At 43.8% G+C, this 20,426-nt stretch overlaps 1 protein-coding gene across 4 annotated transcripts in view; it reads left to right on the plus strand.

Moving 5' to 3' along the window:
* The window catches only part of MSH3 (mutS homolog 3), a 2,767,116-nt gene that overhangs the window by 1,765,041 nt on the left and 981,649 nt on the right, over nucleotides 1-20,426 (plus strand). For 3 of the 4 annotated variants that reach the window (XM_069627552.1, XM_069627549.1, XM_069627551.1), the window contains one exon: nucleotides 10,457-10,573. The exons of the other annotated variant lie outside the window; for it this stretch is intronic. In XM_069627552.1, the coding sequence (XP_069483653.1) occupies nucleotides 10,457-10,573 (117 nt within the window). The remainder of the gene's footprint in view (nucleotides 1-10,456; nucleotides 10,574-20,426) is intronic. 4 annotated transcript variants of the gene reach the window in all.

The raw sequence follows: 20,426 nt of genomic DNA on the forward strand, positions 1-20,426 counted from the left end.
GTTTCTTTTCCTGTCCTTCCTGTTTTTGCTTATCGGCAACTAAAAAGCCCAGATAACAGATGCAGTCCACTTTCTCAATTGCTACACTATTGATCTTCCACATGTAGCTTTTCTGTTTGTTCGCCCTGCTACAGATCATTATATTAAATTTGGCCAGGTTAATTGTTAAGTGATTTTGTGTAAGATAGTTTGTTAGCCCTGTTGCCATCCGTTGCAGACCTGCTGGGGTGTAATCCAAAAGAATCAGGTCATCTACATAGGCAATGCATCCTAGTTTAAGATCCAGCTAGTGAGGAACATAGCCATCCCAAGCCCTCAATTCTTCCCATAAGTCTGTTAGCTACAGTTTAAAGAGGGTGGGGGCTAAAACACACCCTGGGCAGACACTCTTCCTTACTTTCATGTCCCTGGAGAGTTTGCCTATGCACGTAGACTATAAATGTCTAGAATTAGAAGAACACACATTGTTACTATTACAGAACTTTTGACTCACTTTTTTACTTTTGTTCTATTTTTTTCCCCCTCCGTTTTTGATTTCTAATCATCAAGCATCAACAGCTCAATATAGGCTTCTGATGAAGAGGATCTACCTCGAAACACTTAACGCCTCATTATATTGAATTAGTGGAATGTATTTTTGCTCGTCATCATATTTGTTCATGAATATGTAATTAAAAACACTTGCCAAATTTTGAACACAGCTTGCGCTTCTAGAACTATTTGTTCTTTGAATGTATTTCCTATTAATTGTGTTACTATAAATCCAACTCCCCACTTTTGAATGCAGTACTATAGATATCTAATTACCACCTTTTAGGTGGATTATAGATAGAGTGCAGGGGACGGGAGGGTTCCTACATTGGATCCTCTTTTCTTTCCTTCATGTTTGTTGCAAGACCTTATGCCAAGGTCTTTTTTTCCTCCCCAGCACCTTCAAAATCTGAAGCCAGCCTGTCTGGACTAACCTACTATCTTAAGACTCTAAAGAAAGGGAGAAGAAATATACTTTTGCCTATGGCTTCTAATAAAACCCTACAAAACATGAATTCATGATATCAACTCTAAATCAACTGCAAGCTTGGACGGGAATTTGCATCTTGCTTTTATTGTTTAGTGTCCACCAGATGGAGCATGCATCTTTCCTAACAATGTTCCTCAATAACTCTTGATTGGCCTGCGTGTATTCCCGCAGTCTGCGCTGCCTACACCAGAGTCGATACTTTTGAGTCAGAGACTTTTTCTCTTTTTTGCTTAACTTCCCACGTTTTGGTCTGACTCTTAGTTAGCCTCCTAATCTCTTTTCTCAACAAGCATCATTCTCACATTTGTCACTATTGTTGTCTAACTCTACCCTTCCTTGAGTAAGCTGGTCCTTAATTTCCGCTCTCCCCAGTTTGGATATCAGTGTCGGGAAGCACTCCGGAGATGTGTTAAGCCTCTTATCTTTCAGTGAGAGGCTGTTCCACCATGCAGCCATCCTCTTGTTTAGTTTGCAAATATTCCAGCTGTACTTGGTCAGCCTATTCTTAGAGCCTACAATGGCCAGATTTCTTCTGCCCATGGACTTTGTATCATTCACAGAATCTTTCAATAGCAGGGACAAAAATAACGTAGCGTGAATGCTATAATTATTTTTCAATATCGTCAAGTCCTTCACTGCTGCGACATCCACATTTTTTATAAATATGTGATCAATAGTGGAGGCTGAGACCGCATTAGACCAGGTAAGCTCTTCTTCCAGCTTAACATCACCCATCCGATTGGTTTGGTTAAAGCCCCATCTAGACAGACATTGTGACCACTTTCTTCCATTGCATATTACTACTTTAGGGCATAAATATAAAGAGGGAAAACCCAAAAATTCACTACACAGAAGACAGTGATTTCTCTACCTTTTTTTGGGGGGTTGAAGAACGTATATATAGAAATGAGTTCGATACATGCACAACAGCACTTCCAAATGCCAATTTAGTAGTTCAACACATTTTCAATTTATTAGTAATCAATAAAACACAATTAAACACAATAAAGATCAAACCCTTTAAAATAAAGTATTTGTGACACCAAAGGTTTATGATCTAATAGAAGCAATTCAACACTGATATAATAATCACATCTGCTAACTTCAAAATTAGATTTTACTCAACATTTGAAAATTAAGTTTGATCAATAAAGATCTCAATACATCTCTAGTATATAGAATTACTAGGTCTTGCCCTGGACATGTTTCAGTTCTCCATATTTCATATGGAACTTTCTTCAGGAGGATGGCTTTATTGATCACTTGAACTTTATGGTAGATCTACTATTTATTGATTACTAATACATTGAAAATGTTTTGAACTACTAAATTGGCATGTGGAAGTGCTCTTGTGTATGTATGTATCTCATCTCTATATATACGTACTTTAGGGCATAACATTTGATTAAAGATTCACTGCCCCCACCTGCCTTTGCTCTATATGGAGGTCTAGAAGCTGGAACTGGGACCCTCTATGTGGATGCATCATGGGATGCCTCCTGAGGGTACCTGCATGTTTATCCTGCTGATGAATGCAGTGCATTTTCTCCTCTAATTCGTCGCCAAGATATTCTCCCTTTCAAAGGGTGGAGGAGTGTGTTTCTTGAATCAGACCGAAGCACTCTATCCCTGCCTCTATTTGCATAGGTAAGGAATCAGGACAATGTATCTCTTCCCCCCAGTGGAGAGCCACCCCATGTGAGGCTAGGGAGGTGAGCCTGCTGTGCTAGACCCTCTCTGGGTGTCTGGGCAAGTGGAACCTCACTGCAAGTGTCTCCACTGTTGAGGGCAAGGACTCTCATTCCAACAAGGAACTCACATTCCAAGCCAACATTTCTGCATATATGGATGTTGGGAAGGCTTTGGCATTTCCCGTTACAAGCATAATTCACAAAGAACCTTCTTTGACACTAGTGGCTTTAGGTAATGCTGAACGTCACTTGAATGTCATGATCATGAAAAACGGGCACAATTCCATTCATTCCAATGACTTGCATAAGGAGAGAATGGATTGTGAATGTGGAGAAGAGACTCCCAGGGAGGGATAAGAACAACCGCTATGCAGTGGTGAGCCTCTGAAGAAACGACATCCTGGAGGGGCAGAGCCACATCAAGCTATGGAGGCAGTGGCAGCATGAGCGAAGGGAGACCCACTAACTGGGGGCTGTATGGTGGGTGCCTTTATCGAGCAGGAGGCTACGGTCAGGAGAGGAGATGAGACCGAAAGAAGGCAATCTTCTCTGGTGGCACGAACAATGAAGAGCAGTGGTGGCCTGGGTGCCCAGCAACAGATGCCGAGACCAGAGAAAGGAGAGGAGCCGGGGCTCTCTGCTCCACCAGGTAAGCACCTGTTACGCCATGGGAGATACCTCCGGGAACACAGACACTATTGATTTGTGGATGCCAGTGAGGTCCATAATGGTTGGTTTCACAGAGTTCCGAAATTGATGCAGGTATGACCAACAGAGTTACGAACACTGTATGTAATGGCTTGAAAAGCTCTCAAAAGCAAGGGATTGTAAGAGAAGCTTGCATGCTCACGTCCCGCAGAAACTGTGTGAAAGAGATACGACAAGTTTAATGTTATGGCTGGAATAGCCCCCAAAAGCATAAAAATCTAAGAGGAGCCAAAGGGCTCGCCGCCCGCTGAAACATTGTAAAAGAAACACAAACATTGTATATTGAGACTGGAATAACCGACAAAGCTACTGGGAAACCAACAGAAAGGAAGGTGAATGTTCGGCAACAGGAGTAGCCACGTGCACAAGTTCACAGAAACCTGCAATACCCGAACAAGCCAACAACCTAAGTTCAATACTATAATTGTGTCACAAGAGACAGTCCCGAGAACCACAGGACTTTGGGGGAGTACCTGTGCTACCAAGGTGGGTGAAAGCCAAGTGTCTTGTCGAGTAATCCTGGAGGGATTTGGACATTTGAAACAAAACAGGAGAAAAAGAAAGCAACACTTTTGTCTTTGAAAAGGAGAAGTACAACACATATTGAAGATAATTATCATTTATATCAAGACAGATTGTGTGAAGACTGGAAATACTATATCCTGGTGTTCTAAATGCCCTTTAAGACTGATAACAAGTTCATTGCAAGTCGCGCCAGACAGAAGCCCATACTGAGGCTAGTGTGCAAGTCTCCCCTTTTTTCCTTTTAGTTGGGCGTTTAAGTGGTAGGGACAATTAGTTGTTTAGGATTCAGACATAAGACTTTTTACTTTGGACTTGACGTACACCTTAGGTTTAGTTTTGCTAGGCAGGGAATTTCCCTCATGGCTATAGGGCAAGTTGAGCGTTTTCTTTTTATTTAAATAAACTTCATTAACTATGACCCAATGTACTCCGAGTCGTTCTTCTGGTTCTCCACACAACATATAACATCTGAAAGTCTTCCAGCATGGACTTTGCTATGTAGGAGGCAAAGACCCCTGTTCTAAAAGATAAATGGGCACCAGCAAAGGCTTTCTCGAGGACAGCATCCGCCTGGAGGTCCTCGGGATCCTGGACTGGTGCTTCCTCTGCTGTCATCAATGACCTTCCTGTCAGGCTGGAGTCAATCTCCAGTGACACTGGAAGTTTAGCCTCCTCCCAGAGGGGGTATAATGTATTCATGAATCTTGGGCCGACAGTATTTCCGGTTCTTTTTATTCTTCGAACACCTTCTTCTTGATGGCTGGAATTTGAGGGAAACCTGTCTTTGTTTCCTCTTCAAATTGTTGTACAACGGGTTCCTCCTACTCCTCTACGTACACTGTCATGTACCGGAGAACTCTGGTAGAGCCCTTCTTAGCAAAAATCTACCCTTTAGGCTTCCCCATCTCGTCTGAGGATAGGGATGAAGACGCGGAGGAGGGAGAGGAGGATAGGATGAAGGTGCTGTAGCAATTTTCTTTAATTTAGGGTACCTTGCACTGGACAAGTAGGAATTCTCAGGATATTAGCCTGCTCCCTGGAAGAATCAGCCATTGTTTTCCTAAGTGGAGAATGTGTTGTGGCTGAAGAGGAGAAGGACGCCGCCACATGTTGCCTCTTTGCTGACATCTTGCCCATTGCTAATGTAAAGCCCTGCGTCCATGGCGTGTTTAAATTAGAGTGGCCCCACCCTCTAGCCTCTCTCCAGTCATTGATTCCCCCGCCACCCACCTCCCTACTGTACAGTCTGTGGGAGCCGTGGCTGGGTGTGTCACATGACGCTCCTGTCCAGGGACCACCCCTTGTCATGGTGTCCCCCTTCGTAGTCTTCCCCGTGGACCACAGGCGTAAACACTTGCTGAAGAGAACCTCCTTCTCTTAAACCAAGAAAGTGGGAAAATATTTGGCAGAGCAGCCTAAGCCTTACCTGTGGCCCGGTGGCAGGATTGGCTGATGGCAATCGCTTTTTACTGAAACCGCTGATGGGAGGAAACCTTCCGGCAGGAGAAATGTCTGGTTTGCTCTGGGTGTATGGTCCTCTTTGTCCCCCTAATCCTTCTAGGGGGAACCAGCACCTCTGCTACCACTACCCTCGAAAGCCCAGTAGGGAGTAGGAGCTCCCTCTTTGTGACCCAAACACACTGCGGCATTGCAACCTCCAGCTCCTTGACGGCCAGCCCAGAAGGCCCCCAGGATTGCTACTACGAAGTAGCAGGGGAAAAATGCAGGACTAAGAAAGGTAAGCCACACCCTTATAGGGATGGGCGTTCTCTATTGGTGGCTTTTGGGAATGCTGGAATTGCTGCAGACAAGGGTGGGCTCTCCATGAAATAAGTACTGTGACGAGGAAGAGGGACGTGGAGGTAATGCAACATATTCAGTATGGCTAAAACTTTATGTACGTACAGTGCTGTTTGAGGCTAGCACCACACCATGGAGAGATGTATTTAAGCTGATCAGCGATAAGAAATTAAATACATGTGTGGGAGGCTGCTTGCCGATTCGCAGAGTCTTGTATCACGGCAAAGGGTGAATCTTTTTTCCACTGATATTACAATTGCCAGTATGTGATGTGGGGAATGAGGTGAGCACATCAATTTCTTCTTTAAGCAAGTAATTTTTTGAATGAGTTCAATACATGCCCCTCTCCACTACAAGGCTGTTAAAGCCCTAGCTCCACCAAGGGCCTACACAGAGAGAATTCTACTTAAGCAATAGAACCTGAGGAGTCGGCATTACCGCTCTGGTAATGCCCCTGGGGCAACAGTTACAACGTAAGCCCTAGGGCATTACCAGATCGGTAATGCCCGCCCCCCTCCGAGCGTTTTATTGCTATTAGTAACCCGGCACGTTGAACCAGAGCACTAATAGTTTATTTTTCTTGAGTAGAGAAACGTCGTCCAAGCCGTTCCTCAACTCGAGAAAAGAATGCAAAAAACATGGCTGCCATTGATCGGGGAGAAGAAGGACTGTGCATAGTCACTTTGCCTTTTCCATGGCAGCTATTTGCGCGGCAGAGATGCACTGGGACCAGTGCTGTACCGGCGCCAGTGAGGGACAGAGCAGTGCAGGTAAGTGGGGTTAGGGAGGGGAGAGTATATGTGGAAAGGGAGGGTGAGGGGGAAAGGGACACAGGGAGCACACTTACCTCCATTCCCGGTGAGAGTAGATGGCAGCCTCTCGCTCTGAGGAGGCTCGGAGCAGTGTTTTCCAAATTTGGTAAAGACCCTGTTCTGAGCCTCCTCATTAGCTGGGAAAGCTTCCACACACCCTTCGCCAGGTGCTTATATGTGCTTGTATGTCCTAGTGCAACAGGCCGGGCAGGAGCCCCAGTCTGAAAATAAACAACTTTAAAAGAACACATTATGTGAAACATGTTAAGTGGCCAACTAGAGAAATATGAATAAATAAAAGGATAAAACGATAGGTGCAGACGATATAACACAGTACTATATCGCTGACCAACAAAAACATAACAGACATGTTTCTGTTCCTTAATAGCAATTGAGCGTTGGGGATGGATTTTCCAATGGTTGTTGGTGGAGATCAACCCAAGCGTGATCCCAAAGCAGACACCTTCCTAGGATGTTTGCTTCGTCAGAGTAGAGGGAGTGGTGGGGGGATGGGTGGGATGGGGGGGTAGTGTGGGAGTGGGTAAATGATCTGTGGGTACAATGGGAAAGCTGAGACAGTCGCAGAAGTAAATATGGACTGTAGGCAGTGAAGGCATGGAGACGACAACAGTCATGCAGTAGTGTGTAGGTTTGTACTTAGGGTGCTATGTTGCTTTAGTATTACGTATTCTCTATGTGAACACTAGTATGTGTTCTAAGTTGGAATAGCAATGCGCTAAATAATGTGTGGGAAGATGTTAAATTATATTGTGGGGCGGGGGAGCAATGTTACTTGCTTACAGGAACCCCATTTGCGTTATGGTGGCAGAAAGACGTTGAAAATGTAAGTGTGTAGAAAGTATTTGGCACCGTGCAGCCTGACTGCCTTGATCTAGTCTGCTTAAGGTGGTGTTGTAAGCTCTAGGGTTGATTACACGAGTGTATGCGTTATTTGTAACTCTTTTTAATGATGGTAAATCCCTTTGTTTCCATCTGTACCCCAAACTGGAATGGCCCCCATCCCCCATATCTGTTATGATCTGGATTTGGAATTAGTTGATTGTGTAGCCCCACAGCATACACCTGGGAATATCATTCCAACCCTTATGAAGGATAGAACATTGTGCTCATGTGTGGAGGGCAAACCCAGAACCCGAGAAGTATTTAACACACTGAGGAGGCAACACTTTGCCCGCCCTTGCAAAGTTGGCAACACTTGCTACTCAGCACCAGCTTGCAGTCATTTGCGAATTGACCTGGTCATAATTCGTCAATACTGTGTCCAGGTGCCTGAATGTGACCGCATGGAGATGGAGATGTAGCCTAGCCGTGGACGAAGCCTGATTTGCATATGGCATTACCCCAATGTAATGGCATGGCAGGTTCTAAAAGGGTGGTCTGGAGGATTGCCAGACATTATAAATAATGAATTATTTTCCAGTGGTCAATCTTCAGTTTGGCTAATGTCCCCTTGAGTGTCCCCCTGAGTGGAACGGATATGGCCAGAAGTGGGTCCCACGCCTGCTGTGCCAATAGCCGCAAAGCTTCACCTCACTGATGTTGCCAAAATATATCTGTGGTTGCTTGTGGTCTCGTGCAGAAGGGATATGATCTAGGAGTTCAGCCTAGGCCTCCACTTTTGGGGTGGGACCAAACCAGGGCAGGTGAAGCTGACTTTAGGGCAGGGCGGGCAGCCGCCCGGGGCACTCTGCCATTAAACCCCCGCCACATCAGCACAGGTGAGTCTTTCAAGGTCTCCCCGAGGTGGTGTGGCGGGAGAAGGAGAGGAGGTCATTTAATAACAATAGGGAGCCTGCCGTGACTATTGAAAAATGTGCCGCTGCCCCCACCCCCTGCCGCATGATAGGGGTGCACCGGGGAGGGGGGGGGTGCCACATTTTCTATTTGCTGCCCAGGGCGCTGGGGCTTCCAAGGCTGGCTTTGAGAGCAGGTATTGGGCTGCAACAAGATGGCGAGGTGCTCTGGCCCAGGGACTAGCCCGGGAAGCACAGATCTGTTCTGAAGTCGAGCTCTTACACGCACTCGCTGCAATGAGCAAACCGCTTTCAGAACTCATGTGAGACTGACTACGGAAACAGCCAAAGCCTCTCATGCTGTGTTGCAGCTGTCCAAACTGCTATATATGTCTTGCCATTCACAGACATTTTTTTTGTTAGCGTTGTTAGGTGGGACCCTCCTATGTGTATTGCCCCTTTAAGGGGATGTGTCCCTCCCATTTGCATTGCCCCTTTAAGATGGGCCATGACTGCGTCATGGCCCAAGTTAATAAACGGAGCCCCTGCAGGCACGTGAGACAGAGCGGCTGCAGACTCCCAAAGAGGAACGACTGAGTCCGTGTCTCATTATCGATGTAGGCCGCAGGCCCACATGTGGAGGCACAGGCCTGCCCGCCCTGATGCCGTGGGACCCGCATGCCCGGATGGCAGCCGATGTCCGCACGGTCAGAGGCCTGGCAGGCTGTGACCCCACTTCATGGTGCTGATGCCCCATAGCACCGGGGGCCCTGCCGGATGTCCAGGGCAGGCCCCAACCCCCACACATAGTGGGACTGTCTGGTGCTAACAGAGATAGCACCCGGGGGCGCCTGCCGGATGACCATGGCAGGCGACCCCCAACAAGCGTGAGTATTGTGACCAATGAAAACAGCAGAGTGCAACTTCCATTGTTTCCTTAAAAGGGTGCCTTGCTGAATCTTATGTTCCCGTAATGCACTTTGCTTTCATTCAAATCGCCAGATTGGTTTCTGTGAAGAGATACCGTGTCGTATGACCGGGCCTGTGCCCACGCCCATCGGTCCCACCTCCTCCTCCTCCTCACGGCCCTTCCCCTCACATCCCCTCCAAGGAGAAGAGGTTTCCCCCCAGTAAATTATTTCCCAATTCCAGCACTGGTCTGGAGGTTAGTATTGATGCAAACCCTCCCAGCCCAACCTTGTACTTTGTAGCGATTTGTCTAATGGGCCAACCATAGTTTTCTAATTTCATTATTTGAATGCGGTACTTAAAACTTTAAAGCGCAAGACACCTATACAATACAGTATTATATAAATAAAAGTATAGCAAATATAGTTCCCAAATGTCAAATGGACGTTGTGAGGAGACTCAGTGGCATTGCCGCCTGTTTCTTCTCAACCCGCTCTTGGCAGCGTGTGTGTCGTCATACACTCCAAGCCACTAAACATGGCCATTTGTGCGGATCAATATGGTAATGTCAGTGGACTGCGCCACTTCCGAAGAGGCAGGCAAGGTGCACGTGCACATGCATAGCGAGGATCTGACAGGGGAACTGGCGCGCAAAATCGCCAGGAATCTGTGCTCTGAGAATCCGCATCGTCGCATGCAATCCTTTCGCAGCACTGCTGGGTCCGGGGGGCCAACAAGGCCTGGAGAATATGCGTCCGCCAAACCTAAACTCTGCCCCGTAATTGCATTGTCACTGATCAGCGTGAGCCCATCTTGCAGCTGTAACTGCAGGGTTAAAACTGTGATTAATGACCCTTCCTTTATCTCTGATGCGGTCTAATTATTTACGGTCTATGTTATACAAGCTCATATGTGTTTAATTAACCACATGGGTGTTTTGTGTTTCTGTAGGCAGTTGCATGTATGCCGAGTGGAAGAGATGTATTCACTATGAATTGAGATTCAAAGCTTTCTGCGGCCTGCAAGCACCATGGCAACCAAGTGTTTCATTCTTAATAAAAGATGGTGGCATCGATAGACGAGAGCCTCCATAATGGGACTTAACTTCCGCTCCCGTTCCATTCATTTCAAGGCCGCACAGAATGAAAACAAAGCCCCCGCACTCCTTAATTGTGCTCAGCGATTACATCCTGGATTGCTTAGTAACCCTGATTTTATATTTTTTCATTCTTGCAGTACAAAAGCAGTCAGCCGTTTCCACTCTCCCTTTATTGTTGAAAATTACAGACATCTGAACCAGCTTAGGGAGCAGCTAGTCCTTGACTGCAATTCTGAATGGCTGCGATTTCTGGCGTAAGTATCTGAGACTTTTGTAAACTGAACACAATAACGTTTTATTTATTTATTTGAGCCGTCCTCGTGTAACAAAAACATTTGAAACAATGAAATCTGAATATAATCTTAAAGGACAACCGTGAGCATTCACAATTCTCGCACACAATCCTTCTGTCTCAATCTACTGAAACAAGCGTTGACAAATGAAATCGTTTTGACTTTCGTCTAGTAGGGATCATGTTTTCTTTGGTGCCAGCTGTAGCAGTCACATGACTTGGCCTTGTGCCACGATCATTTGGAAGGTGTTTGGGCTGCGAGGTAAAGGCATGCCGGCAGTTTCTCACGAGTCCCCTTTGATCATTGGATGCCAAAAAAGAGCAATGGATAGAGGTAACCAGGCAAGTTAAGGCAAAAGCAATGCTGTATGTTGAACGATGTTACACACGGCTCGGCTGGATACAATGGCAATGTTGCAGGTAAGCCGCCTTTGCAAGTAGAGGGGTGCTTAGGCACATAAACTAAGGGACCACCCTCGCCCAGAATAACTGCCACTAGCATTCAATCCCCAATATTCTGGGACGGTAACATCACAGAGTCCAAACAAACACCACGATGCTGAAGGTTCAGAAACCTTCGACGTTGGTCAACTCCAACTGTGAAATCTTCGTGGAGGTATTGTGTGGTTCGAGCCGGGTTGAGACTGTACTGTGAAATGTTCAGTTTCTACGGTCAGGCAATGTCTCAGTTGTAGGATTTCTTTCTGTGGAATTTTGGTGCCACCATGCTTGGAGCGTCAAGGTTTGCCTTCTCCAAGTTGGTGCAACGCCAGACGTAGTACCAGGTATCCTAACTGGTGAGAGGTGTTGTAATGAAGTTACTACCTTGTAATGACTCCCCGGTGATATGTACGCATACGCTTATTTCGTTGTTGCTTGAGTTCCGGGTTCTGGTAAGTTCTGGTTATGGATCAGGGGCCCTCGCCATAAGGTCCTTTCACACAACCAGCTTTCTCTATCATACGTGGACCACTAAACTTTTCTTTCACCCATGCACATGACATAACGGGCATTTCATCCTTCATTTTTATGCAAATCATTTAAACACATTTCAAACTAATCCACTGTACAGTTAAAACTAAGATGAATGCAAGGTAGCACAACAGAAGAAAAAGTTATAGATACACAGCCAAATCAATCGTGGTATTTCCCATACTGGCAATTACTTTCATCTCTACCACTGTACAAGGGAGCCATCCGGACCATTACACATAATTGCTATGGCAACTATCACAATCAGCCATAGCTTTACGTGGAATCTTCGGACCATGAAAAGAAGAGGAAGGGTATCCTCTTGGCTACACTACAGAGAAACCAACCAGACTGCAGCATATAAAACATTAGACAAGATTTGGTACTATGCCATTTCCCCATACTGGTTGGGCGCCCCTCAATGGGAACGGGACCGAAAAGGATGTCTTACCTTTAATTTTAAAAACATACTTGAATGTGGTCAAGGGGAGTGGGTCGTCCTACCCTGAGTCCTCTTTTCCACACGGTCAGTTTAGGTTTTTTGTGTGCTTCCCCAATCACTTTTATTTCTTTACCAGGCGTCCAGTTCCTCTGCACATGTCTTTATCTTTCTGCTTCTCATGCTATACATCCTGCAGTAGTCCCTTTCCTGCTTTTTATCCCCTTGTGCTCTGCTTGTAGTTCCTGTGGCATGAAAAGTGTTGGGACGTGCATGTTGCTGTGAAGAACTGTCATTTAGAGCATTCAAAATAGGTTCCTGCATTATATGGGGATCTGGGAGGGGTCAGAAGGATCATGAGGCAGGCTTATTCTGGCAGGCCGGGGTAGCGCCTGAGACCCTTGGGGCCAGCACCGGTTCTCAACCAGAGGGATTCTTCAACTCTTCTGCTTTTCCTAAGACTGAGGGGGTGCCTTCACAAAAGTGAACTCACAGCGTCTTAGGCTCCAAAAATGCTGCACCTACTGAGGTTTGCCTCATGGTTTAGAGGGTGGGAGATATCTCCAGGATTCCACAGACCCTACTGCTGAGTGTTAAGCACGGGAAGGCAGTTTACTGTGTGACAGACACAACCTGCACCATACCTCCATACACGAGGTGTCCGATAGACGACTAAACAGTGAACCTTAGGATTAAGTTATTTTATCATAACCTATTTTATCACCTCACAACAGAGGTGATGCTGGGGTCTAAAGCATGCTGTGAAGACCCCTTGGATAAAGCCTAGTTAAATTGCCAACAACAGTCTTCAGAAACACTTCAGGCCCAGTGCAAAGTGGTCATCTGACCTGATACCCTGGTGTATGGCATGCCCCCAGTCCTCCATAATAATCTTCTGACCAGTGAGACAAACATTGTCCGTCCTGTCTACTTCTAAAGTGTCTTCTTCCTCCTCAGTGTTTTCTGCTCTGGGACCTCAAACCTCCACCAGGCCTGTGAAGGCAATTTTTGTAACCACGTTATGGTTCTTACAATGTCCCTGCAGATGATAGGCTTCCCTAAAAATATCATAAAGTAGGTGATGCCTAGCACTCCGCCTTATCCTCAGGCTGTGCCTGCGCCGGTAGCTCCTCAGAAGTGGTGTGCTCTCCAACTCTTCAGCCTGTGCTGATGGTTCCCCCAGTGACAAGCCAACCTACCGAGACCCTGGCAGCTCGGAACATTTCAACAGCACCAGCAAGGGCTTCCTCGGCCACAAAGTCCTCAAATTTGAAATTACCTCAGGACAATCACGTCCATCCTTCTAAGAACCCACTGGATACAAACAACAAGGCGGAGGAACATATCCTCTTGTCTGCTCGTTGATTTCATTGCGAAGCGGCAGGTATAGCTATGCTCCCTGGGTTTCCTGCCCGAGAGGAGACTCAACCGGAAGGTGAGGTTCTAGCAGAGGTCCAGGCATTGCAGTCTGCAGGGAAGTAATGTGTTCCTCTGCAAAAGGATGGCCTGGCAATTACAACATTAGTCCGCAGCCTCATTCCTGCCAGCCTACTAATAGAGATAGGGAAGGTGTCCCCAGCTGTCCCTGGATTTTCAATGTTTTTCCATTCATCCACTGCCACACTCTTCTGTTTTGGCAACAGCTGCCATGCATGCCATTATCCTCGGGGCCTGTTCATCCTCTTGGGCTACACTTCTGTCTAGGGTGGACACGTTTTTGGAGACCTTTGAAAGGAAAATGTATGCCAACTCAGCCTTACATCTTGAGGAGGCCAATTCTGACAGACTGCTAACTGGTGTCTATGGCAATATATTGCATACTAGTTACCAGACTTTCCCCCTAGATCATCACAGTTCTTTAAATCAGGACTGGGAGCTTTGTTTGAGTCATCCCTATACAATATCGATACCGCAAGCCAAGGAATGAATAGGGCCGACATGTAAAGAATTTTAGTTTGTTTGGATAACAACCTCACTGTGATTACTCATATTAATGCATTTGTGACTTCTTGCCATTATTGTTTGCGGCTTCTTCACCAGATCTTATTTGCTCTCTGTCTCTCAGCTCACATCTCTATTACTGCTGCGCTCATCAAGTCTTGTTTGGTCTACTGCAATATTCTCCTATATTTTGGTCTCTTGCTGTACTGTTTCAAACAAATTCCTTTAGAACTCTACTGATTGCTTAGTGATTGGCCTATACTGCTTTAGTTATGCTTCTTGCTTACTTGCCTGCTTACACTGGCTTCCTGTTCTCCAGCAGATGATTTTTCAAGCACTTTGTCTTGTCTTTTGTTGACTCTTTAACTCTGGCCCTACTTGTCTTACCTCTTGATGAAATCAATATACTCCTCCTTGTTGTTTTTAAAAAAATTAAAACAAAATGATTTTGTTTGTTTCCAAACTTTCCATTTTACGTATTTACATATGTTTCATCATAATACAACAACATGAAAAACTAAAGTGGATAACATTACAGCCTCTATTATCAAGAGGTAGCACAATCATTGATACACATAATTCATAAAGACTATATCCTTACAATATTATGAACACCCATTTTTGCTTGAATAAAACATTAAATAGCAGCATCACATCGATTCAAGAATTTTAGGTATGATATCCATTCAAAAAGGCAAAAAAGAAAATCAAAAAGCAAAGAAAACCCACCCGTGTTTGCTTGTAAAAACCATTAAATAGCAGCATCAAGTCAATTCAACAGCTTTGGTATTACCACATCATTATTCTAAATCACGTAAAGATCTATAACATAACTGTTGTTAAGCATATGCTTCAGCACTTCTTAAATTTTTTTCATAACGTGTATAATAACCTAATTTATAATTTGACATAATATGTCAGGCTTAAGTCGCGACATGACAAGGCTGCTGCTATAACCTGCATAACATGCTTTCAGTCATTAGGCACTATTTAGAAGATGTATACTTAGAACCAAATCATTCTAAGATCAGATCCACAAGATGAATGTAGACCATTTCTGCCACAAGCCTTGAAGCCCATATAATCGCAACAGACCCATTCAACGAAACATGTGTACTCATATGCCATTTACAATGTCATTTTCATGAAGAAGTCAGATTTACTACAGTGAGTTACTTAAAAGTCTGATTAACCACACACAGGGTTTCCTCAATCTTATAGAGTAGTTTTGTTAGAATCAGAATCAATCTAAGATTGTCTCCTTGCATACATCTCATCCAAAAACATTGTCTGGCTAGTTCACTATGTACTAGGTTAAACAAGCCTAAAAAGATGCTCCTATCGTTCTCAAAGTGCGGGCAGTCTATAACCAAATGTTTCAGTGTTTCAACCAAAAATTCGTCTTTACAGAATCAACAACGTTTGTCAGTTTCCGTTAGAGATGATTTGTGCCAATTTGCAATGCGCTCACGAGTGGGAAATTGGTTCAATTTAAACCTCATGTAGTTATTTCTAGATTTGTTACAAAGACATTTTGTAATGTATGCTGAGAAATCCGTTCTTTTTCTAAAAAATAGAGCGTACTCTGTGTAGGTTTTATAGGAGTTGTTCAAGCCTATAGTTTTAATCCAGTCCCACTTGTACAATTTTTGTTTTCCACTGGGGGGACCAAGATGTAGGTCATCAATTATTGAGTCAATCTGTACTTCAATTTTATTCATTAGTTCTGTAAAACGTACTATTGACTTTGGATAACCATCTTGAAGAATGTTATTGATGTCCTGATGCAAGGAATTATGAGCTGGGTCAAGAATTTTGGAGTATGTTGATAATCTACGCCATACAAACCTAGATGACAAGGAAGACAACACTAGTTTGTGTCTGATAATCGACTGTGGAACAGCTGCTGCCAGTCCCAAAGTGGGTTTCCACAACTGAGGTTGGATACAATCTATGATAGTATCCACGTTAAGCAAGCATGAATCTAGCTCGTACAGAATTATTGGTTTCACCATTGCTCGATAAAATGCAATGATCGGAAGCAAAGAAAACTTACAATATCTTTTGGTTATAAGTTTCATCTGTGCTGCCAAAGGGCGAGCTTTATCTTTTAGCCGCATAGCTCATGTTTTGACTGAATTCGCATCTGATAAAGAGTAACCGAGATAAGTTATAGTATTCGCCATTTCCATTCGGTTACGAGATAAATACCATTGATATGTTCTTAGTCGTTTCCTGTTTGAAAAGACAATGATTTTCGATTTTCCCGGGTTGGTCTGCAGATTATGTTGATTGGCGTATTCCTGAAAATTGGTTAGTTTCAGCTGCAGACCAGACGGAGTCCGATCAAAAAGAATAATCTCATCCGCGATGCAGAGCCACAGTAGACTAAATCTACCCAATCTCCAGAGTACACAGAAGGATTACCCCCAAATAGTCAATATCGCAAATGTACAAATTAAAAAGCGTGGTAGTCAGGTTGCACCCTTGTTTAACTCCTGTCTTTATGGAAATGGGGAAAGAGAGAGCACCATCCTTACTTATTCGAACTTCATAGGTAGTGTTAACATGAAGTAATGCAATCAGTTGGACTAACCGGGGAGGGATGTCCAATTTGAGCATCTTGGCTCACAATATCTCCCTGACAACAGAGTCAAAAGCGGAATAAAGATCTAATGCAGAGATGTAAAGCGGGCCAGAATTAGAAGTTTTAGGCTGCTCAAGAACTTGAGCGATCAAGAAAGCATTTAACAAAGTTCCCATTTCCCGATGAAAACCCACCTGAAATTTAGAGTAGATGTCCTTTTCATAAATATACCTATCAAGGTTTTTTCTAAGAAGAATTGAGAAGTCCTTCGCTGAAGCATCCATTAAAGCGATAGAACGATAGTTTGATGGATCCTGATGATCGCCCTTCTTGAAGATCAGGATAATAATGGCATTACGCCAAGGAACAGGAATAGTGCTGGTTCTAAGAATCAGATCGAATTTAAAGAAAAGAATTGCTGCCCAAAAGTGAGAGTCCGACTTCAAAATACATGACGGAATACCGCCTGGACCAGCGGCCTTTGAAGTTTTAAGTTGATCAATGGCCCAAATAATGTTTACAGAAAAACCATAAAGTTTAGGCAAACATAGATCGATAATCCCTGAGTTGCAGCCTTCATACTGACTCAGTAGGTTAAATTTCGCACTTAGATGTTTCTCCCACCATTCTGCTGAAATAGCAGAAAATAGGTTATGTTGCTTCGAGTGTGAATCACCACGAAGGATAGACCAAATGCTACATGAATCTTTTCTGCAAATCAGCGATATCATCTTTTGTTTATCTTGTAGGTGCATCTGATGAACCTAACCTTTAATCATAAAATGACATTTTGTGCAGATGTTACGCTTGATTAGATCATGTTCCTTCCGACCCAAGTTAAGAGATGAAATTGGCCTAAATAAATGATTTTTTTCACGTTTAAGGCGGGCTATATTTGAACTAAAGGCATAACGATGACATACCGAGCTCTTGCTTTGCCTGTGTATCAGAGAAAGAAGACAACTTTTAATAATCCTAGTATTCCAAGCTTCTATTTGTGCAAGAGTGAGAGAAGCGTGCAGGACGTCATAGATAAGCCAGGAGCCCCTGTTGACTAAATAGGTTAGTTCCCTACAAAGCTTAGGGTGCCATTGTATTGATGATATGCGATCAGTACGAGCCAAAGCCAATAAGGGATCCAAGTCTAAGATCGTTACATCAGACTGGATCCTTATTTGAATAGGATAATGGTCGCTACCAAGACTCTTCAAGATGTGAACTGAGTTAACCAACCTCAGAAGGCCTACTGAAATGAAAAAATAGTCCAAGTAAGATGATGCTGTCCCACGCCTCCATGTTCCATAATGAACATCACTCTCATATTTGACCATATGTAGGTCCCACTCAGTCATGTATTGAAGTAGGTGTTTACCTCTTTGTAATGACATAGAATATCCCCCCAGGGAGCTGCCTAGCTGCTGAGATAGCATAAAATGTTGACATACCGAGTTGAAGTCCCCCCGATAAAGTGATGGTCAGGATTCCTGTTGAGGGCGTCCTCAAGTAAAGAATCTAGTTGATCAAAGAATTCATCAAGGCTTGAATTCAGTGGGTTGAAGTATATGCACACTATTAGAAAGGGTGCCAGAGAACTGAAATTTTAACAATATTCAATGGCCAATATGTCCTTGCTGCACAAAAAAAAGAGAAGACTTATGATCAACAGTATTATTTACTAATATGGCCAATCCCCCCCCAGGTCTACCCGAAACACCTTGATTGGTGGGGACATAATAAGCGGTATAACCATCTATTTCAACTGATTTTATGCACATCGTTTCCTGCACTAATAAAATCGAAGGATGCAAAGCATTATAAACGGACGTTGACCATGTGCAGAGATTAGTATATCCACAGCAGTTCCATGATGCTATTTTTAACAGTTGGTGTTAAGTCTGTTTGTTAGCTTTTGTTATTTCCGCTATTGCAGACAACAGTGGAGCCAGCCAAGCAATATTTGATGGGCTGCCAGATAAGGCAGACATTTGTGTAATTACGTCATTGTTTACTGTGGTGCTATTCTGAGTGGTCGTAGATGTATCATTGCTAGGCACAGGAATGGGTACTTGTTCTTCAAGGAATTTGTTGGCCTCTTCAACTGTTTTAACAGGCCAAAGCGAAAGACCACTCAAACCAAAATCAATTCTGTGGTCCCATAATAACTTAGTTATAATCCAAGATTGGGGTCCACAAATCATATGTTGATTGTTGTGGTACGCAAGACGAATCCATTCAATATCATCGATATTTGTGTACGGAGCTGAGGAATGCTGCGAAAAGTATTAAATAAAAATGAGTAGTTAGTTCTTTGTTGCCCATTTTTCTTTGGGTCACTCACCTATCCTAGGATATTGGGTGTATCTAATAGGAATTCTTCTGTTGTACCAACTTCATCTAAATTATCACCACCCTCTGAAACATCAAGAGAGACATGTGCCTTCATAGCCAGCCATCTGTTGGTCATAGACTGTAATGAAACAGACTACGACCAATATTAGTTTAGTTGTCATGGTCTTGAGTTGCATGCACTCCTTCAGGCCCTAGATTCTACATTTTTAGATGATCTGACTCAGCGTTTGAACTTGCTGCTAACATTGTTCCTACTTTAACTGCACCTTGTTTTTTACTTTGAGTCCAACAATGGTTAACATTGTTTCATTTATACTTTGGCAGAAGGAAGAACTTGCAAGTTTATTGAATGGTATTGGGTAAAATTGGGATAGTTGACGTTGTTTTAGGGCTGTAGCCAAAGAAACAGACACCTTACTAGTACAATTTTCCACCACAGGGGGACAGTTAGGGGCAAGTTCTGCTGCTGGTTCATTAGATGAAGAGCCTTCGATGTTATTGCCTAAAGGATCAACATTGAGACCTGTTTTAGACTCTTCATTCAATTGATTAAGATCAATTACTATGTCATCCTTTGAGATGTTACACAAGTTTTTATGGTTGGAATTTGAGCTGCACACTTTACCTGCAGGTTGACTTTTTGCATTTAATAATGCATTTGTTTTTTCTCGCATTATTTTCTCGTTTTAGCGCCCTTGCTTGCGTTCGCCTCAGTTTTTTGCGAATAAGGTGGCGCAGAGGAAACACCAGCTGTGGTGTTAACATCACTCTCGGTTACACCCACAACCTCACCCAGCAAGGAGTGCTTCTGCTCCAACAACTCAGTCAAAGGCGTTGGACTATCAGGAGTATCATTTTGCACCATTGTTATAATCACAGGTGCCTCAGCCTTGAATACCTCCTGTGGGTGAGATGTGTGTAAACTTAAATGCCTAGATAAGGCATCCAATTGGAGTGCATTTGCTTGAACTACTTATAGCAAATCAATGGCTGGATTCTCAGCCACTTTATCATTTTTTGCTGGAGTATTAGTTAATGTGTCAGCATATATTCTCGCTAGTGATGTACACCAATCTGATTCACTAAGTGTTTGCGTGGCGTTATTGTTAACTGACTTGACTGTCATCACCCTTAATTTCTCAATAAGGGAATCCAAAATCAAGAGTTTTTCAGCGTGAAAATTAGATTGTGCCAGCATAGTTCCCTCCAGTTTACAAAGTTTAGCAGTATTCTGAAAGATTAGAGATTTAATATTATCTAACCATAAATGGGTTTGCTCATGACCTTTGTCAAGAAGATTCAAAATTCTAGACATAACAGGAAATTAATGTGCATCGAGATCAGGATGAACATAAGGTTCAGAGCTACTGCTGTGATGTCCCGATAAGTCCTTTTCATGCCTAATGGTTAGAAGGTCCATGCCTACATTGTTACGCCCCTCTTTCGAGTGACCATATATGTAGCTGTCAGACCCAATGGGGAGCGCTTGATTAGCTGACAATGGAGAGCTGGTTTTAGGCTTCTCCC

The sequence above is a fragment of the Ambystoma mexicanum genome, chromosome 6p (genome assembly GCF_040938575.1).
Source record: "Ambystoma mexicanum isolate Mex_15411 chromosome 6p, UKY_AmexF1_1, whole genome shotgun sequence".
NCBI lineage: Eukaryota > Metazoa > Chordata > Amphibia > Caudata > Ambystomatidae > Ambystoma > Ambystoma mexicanum.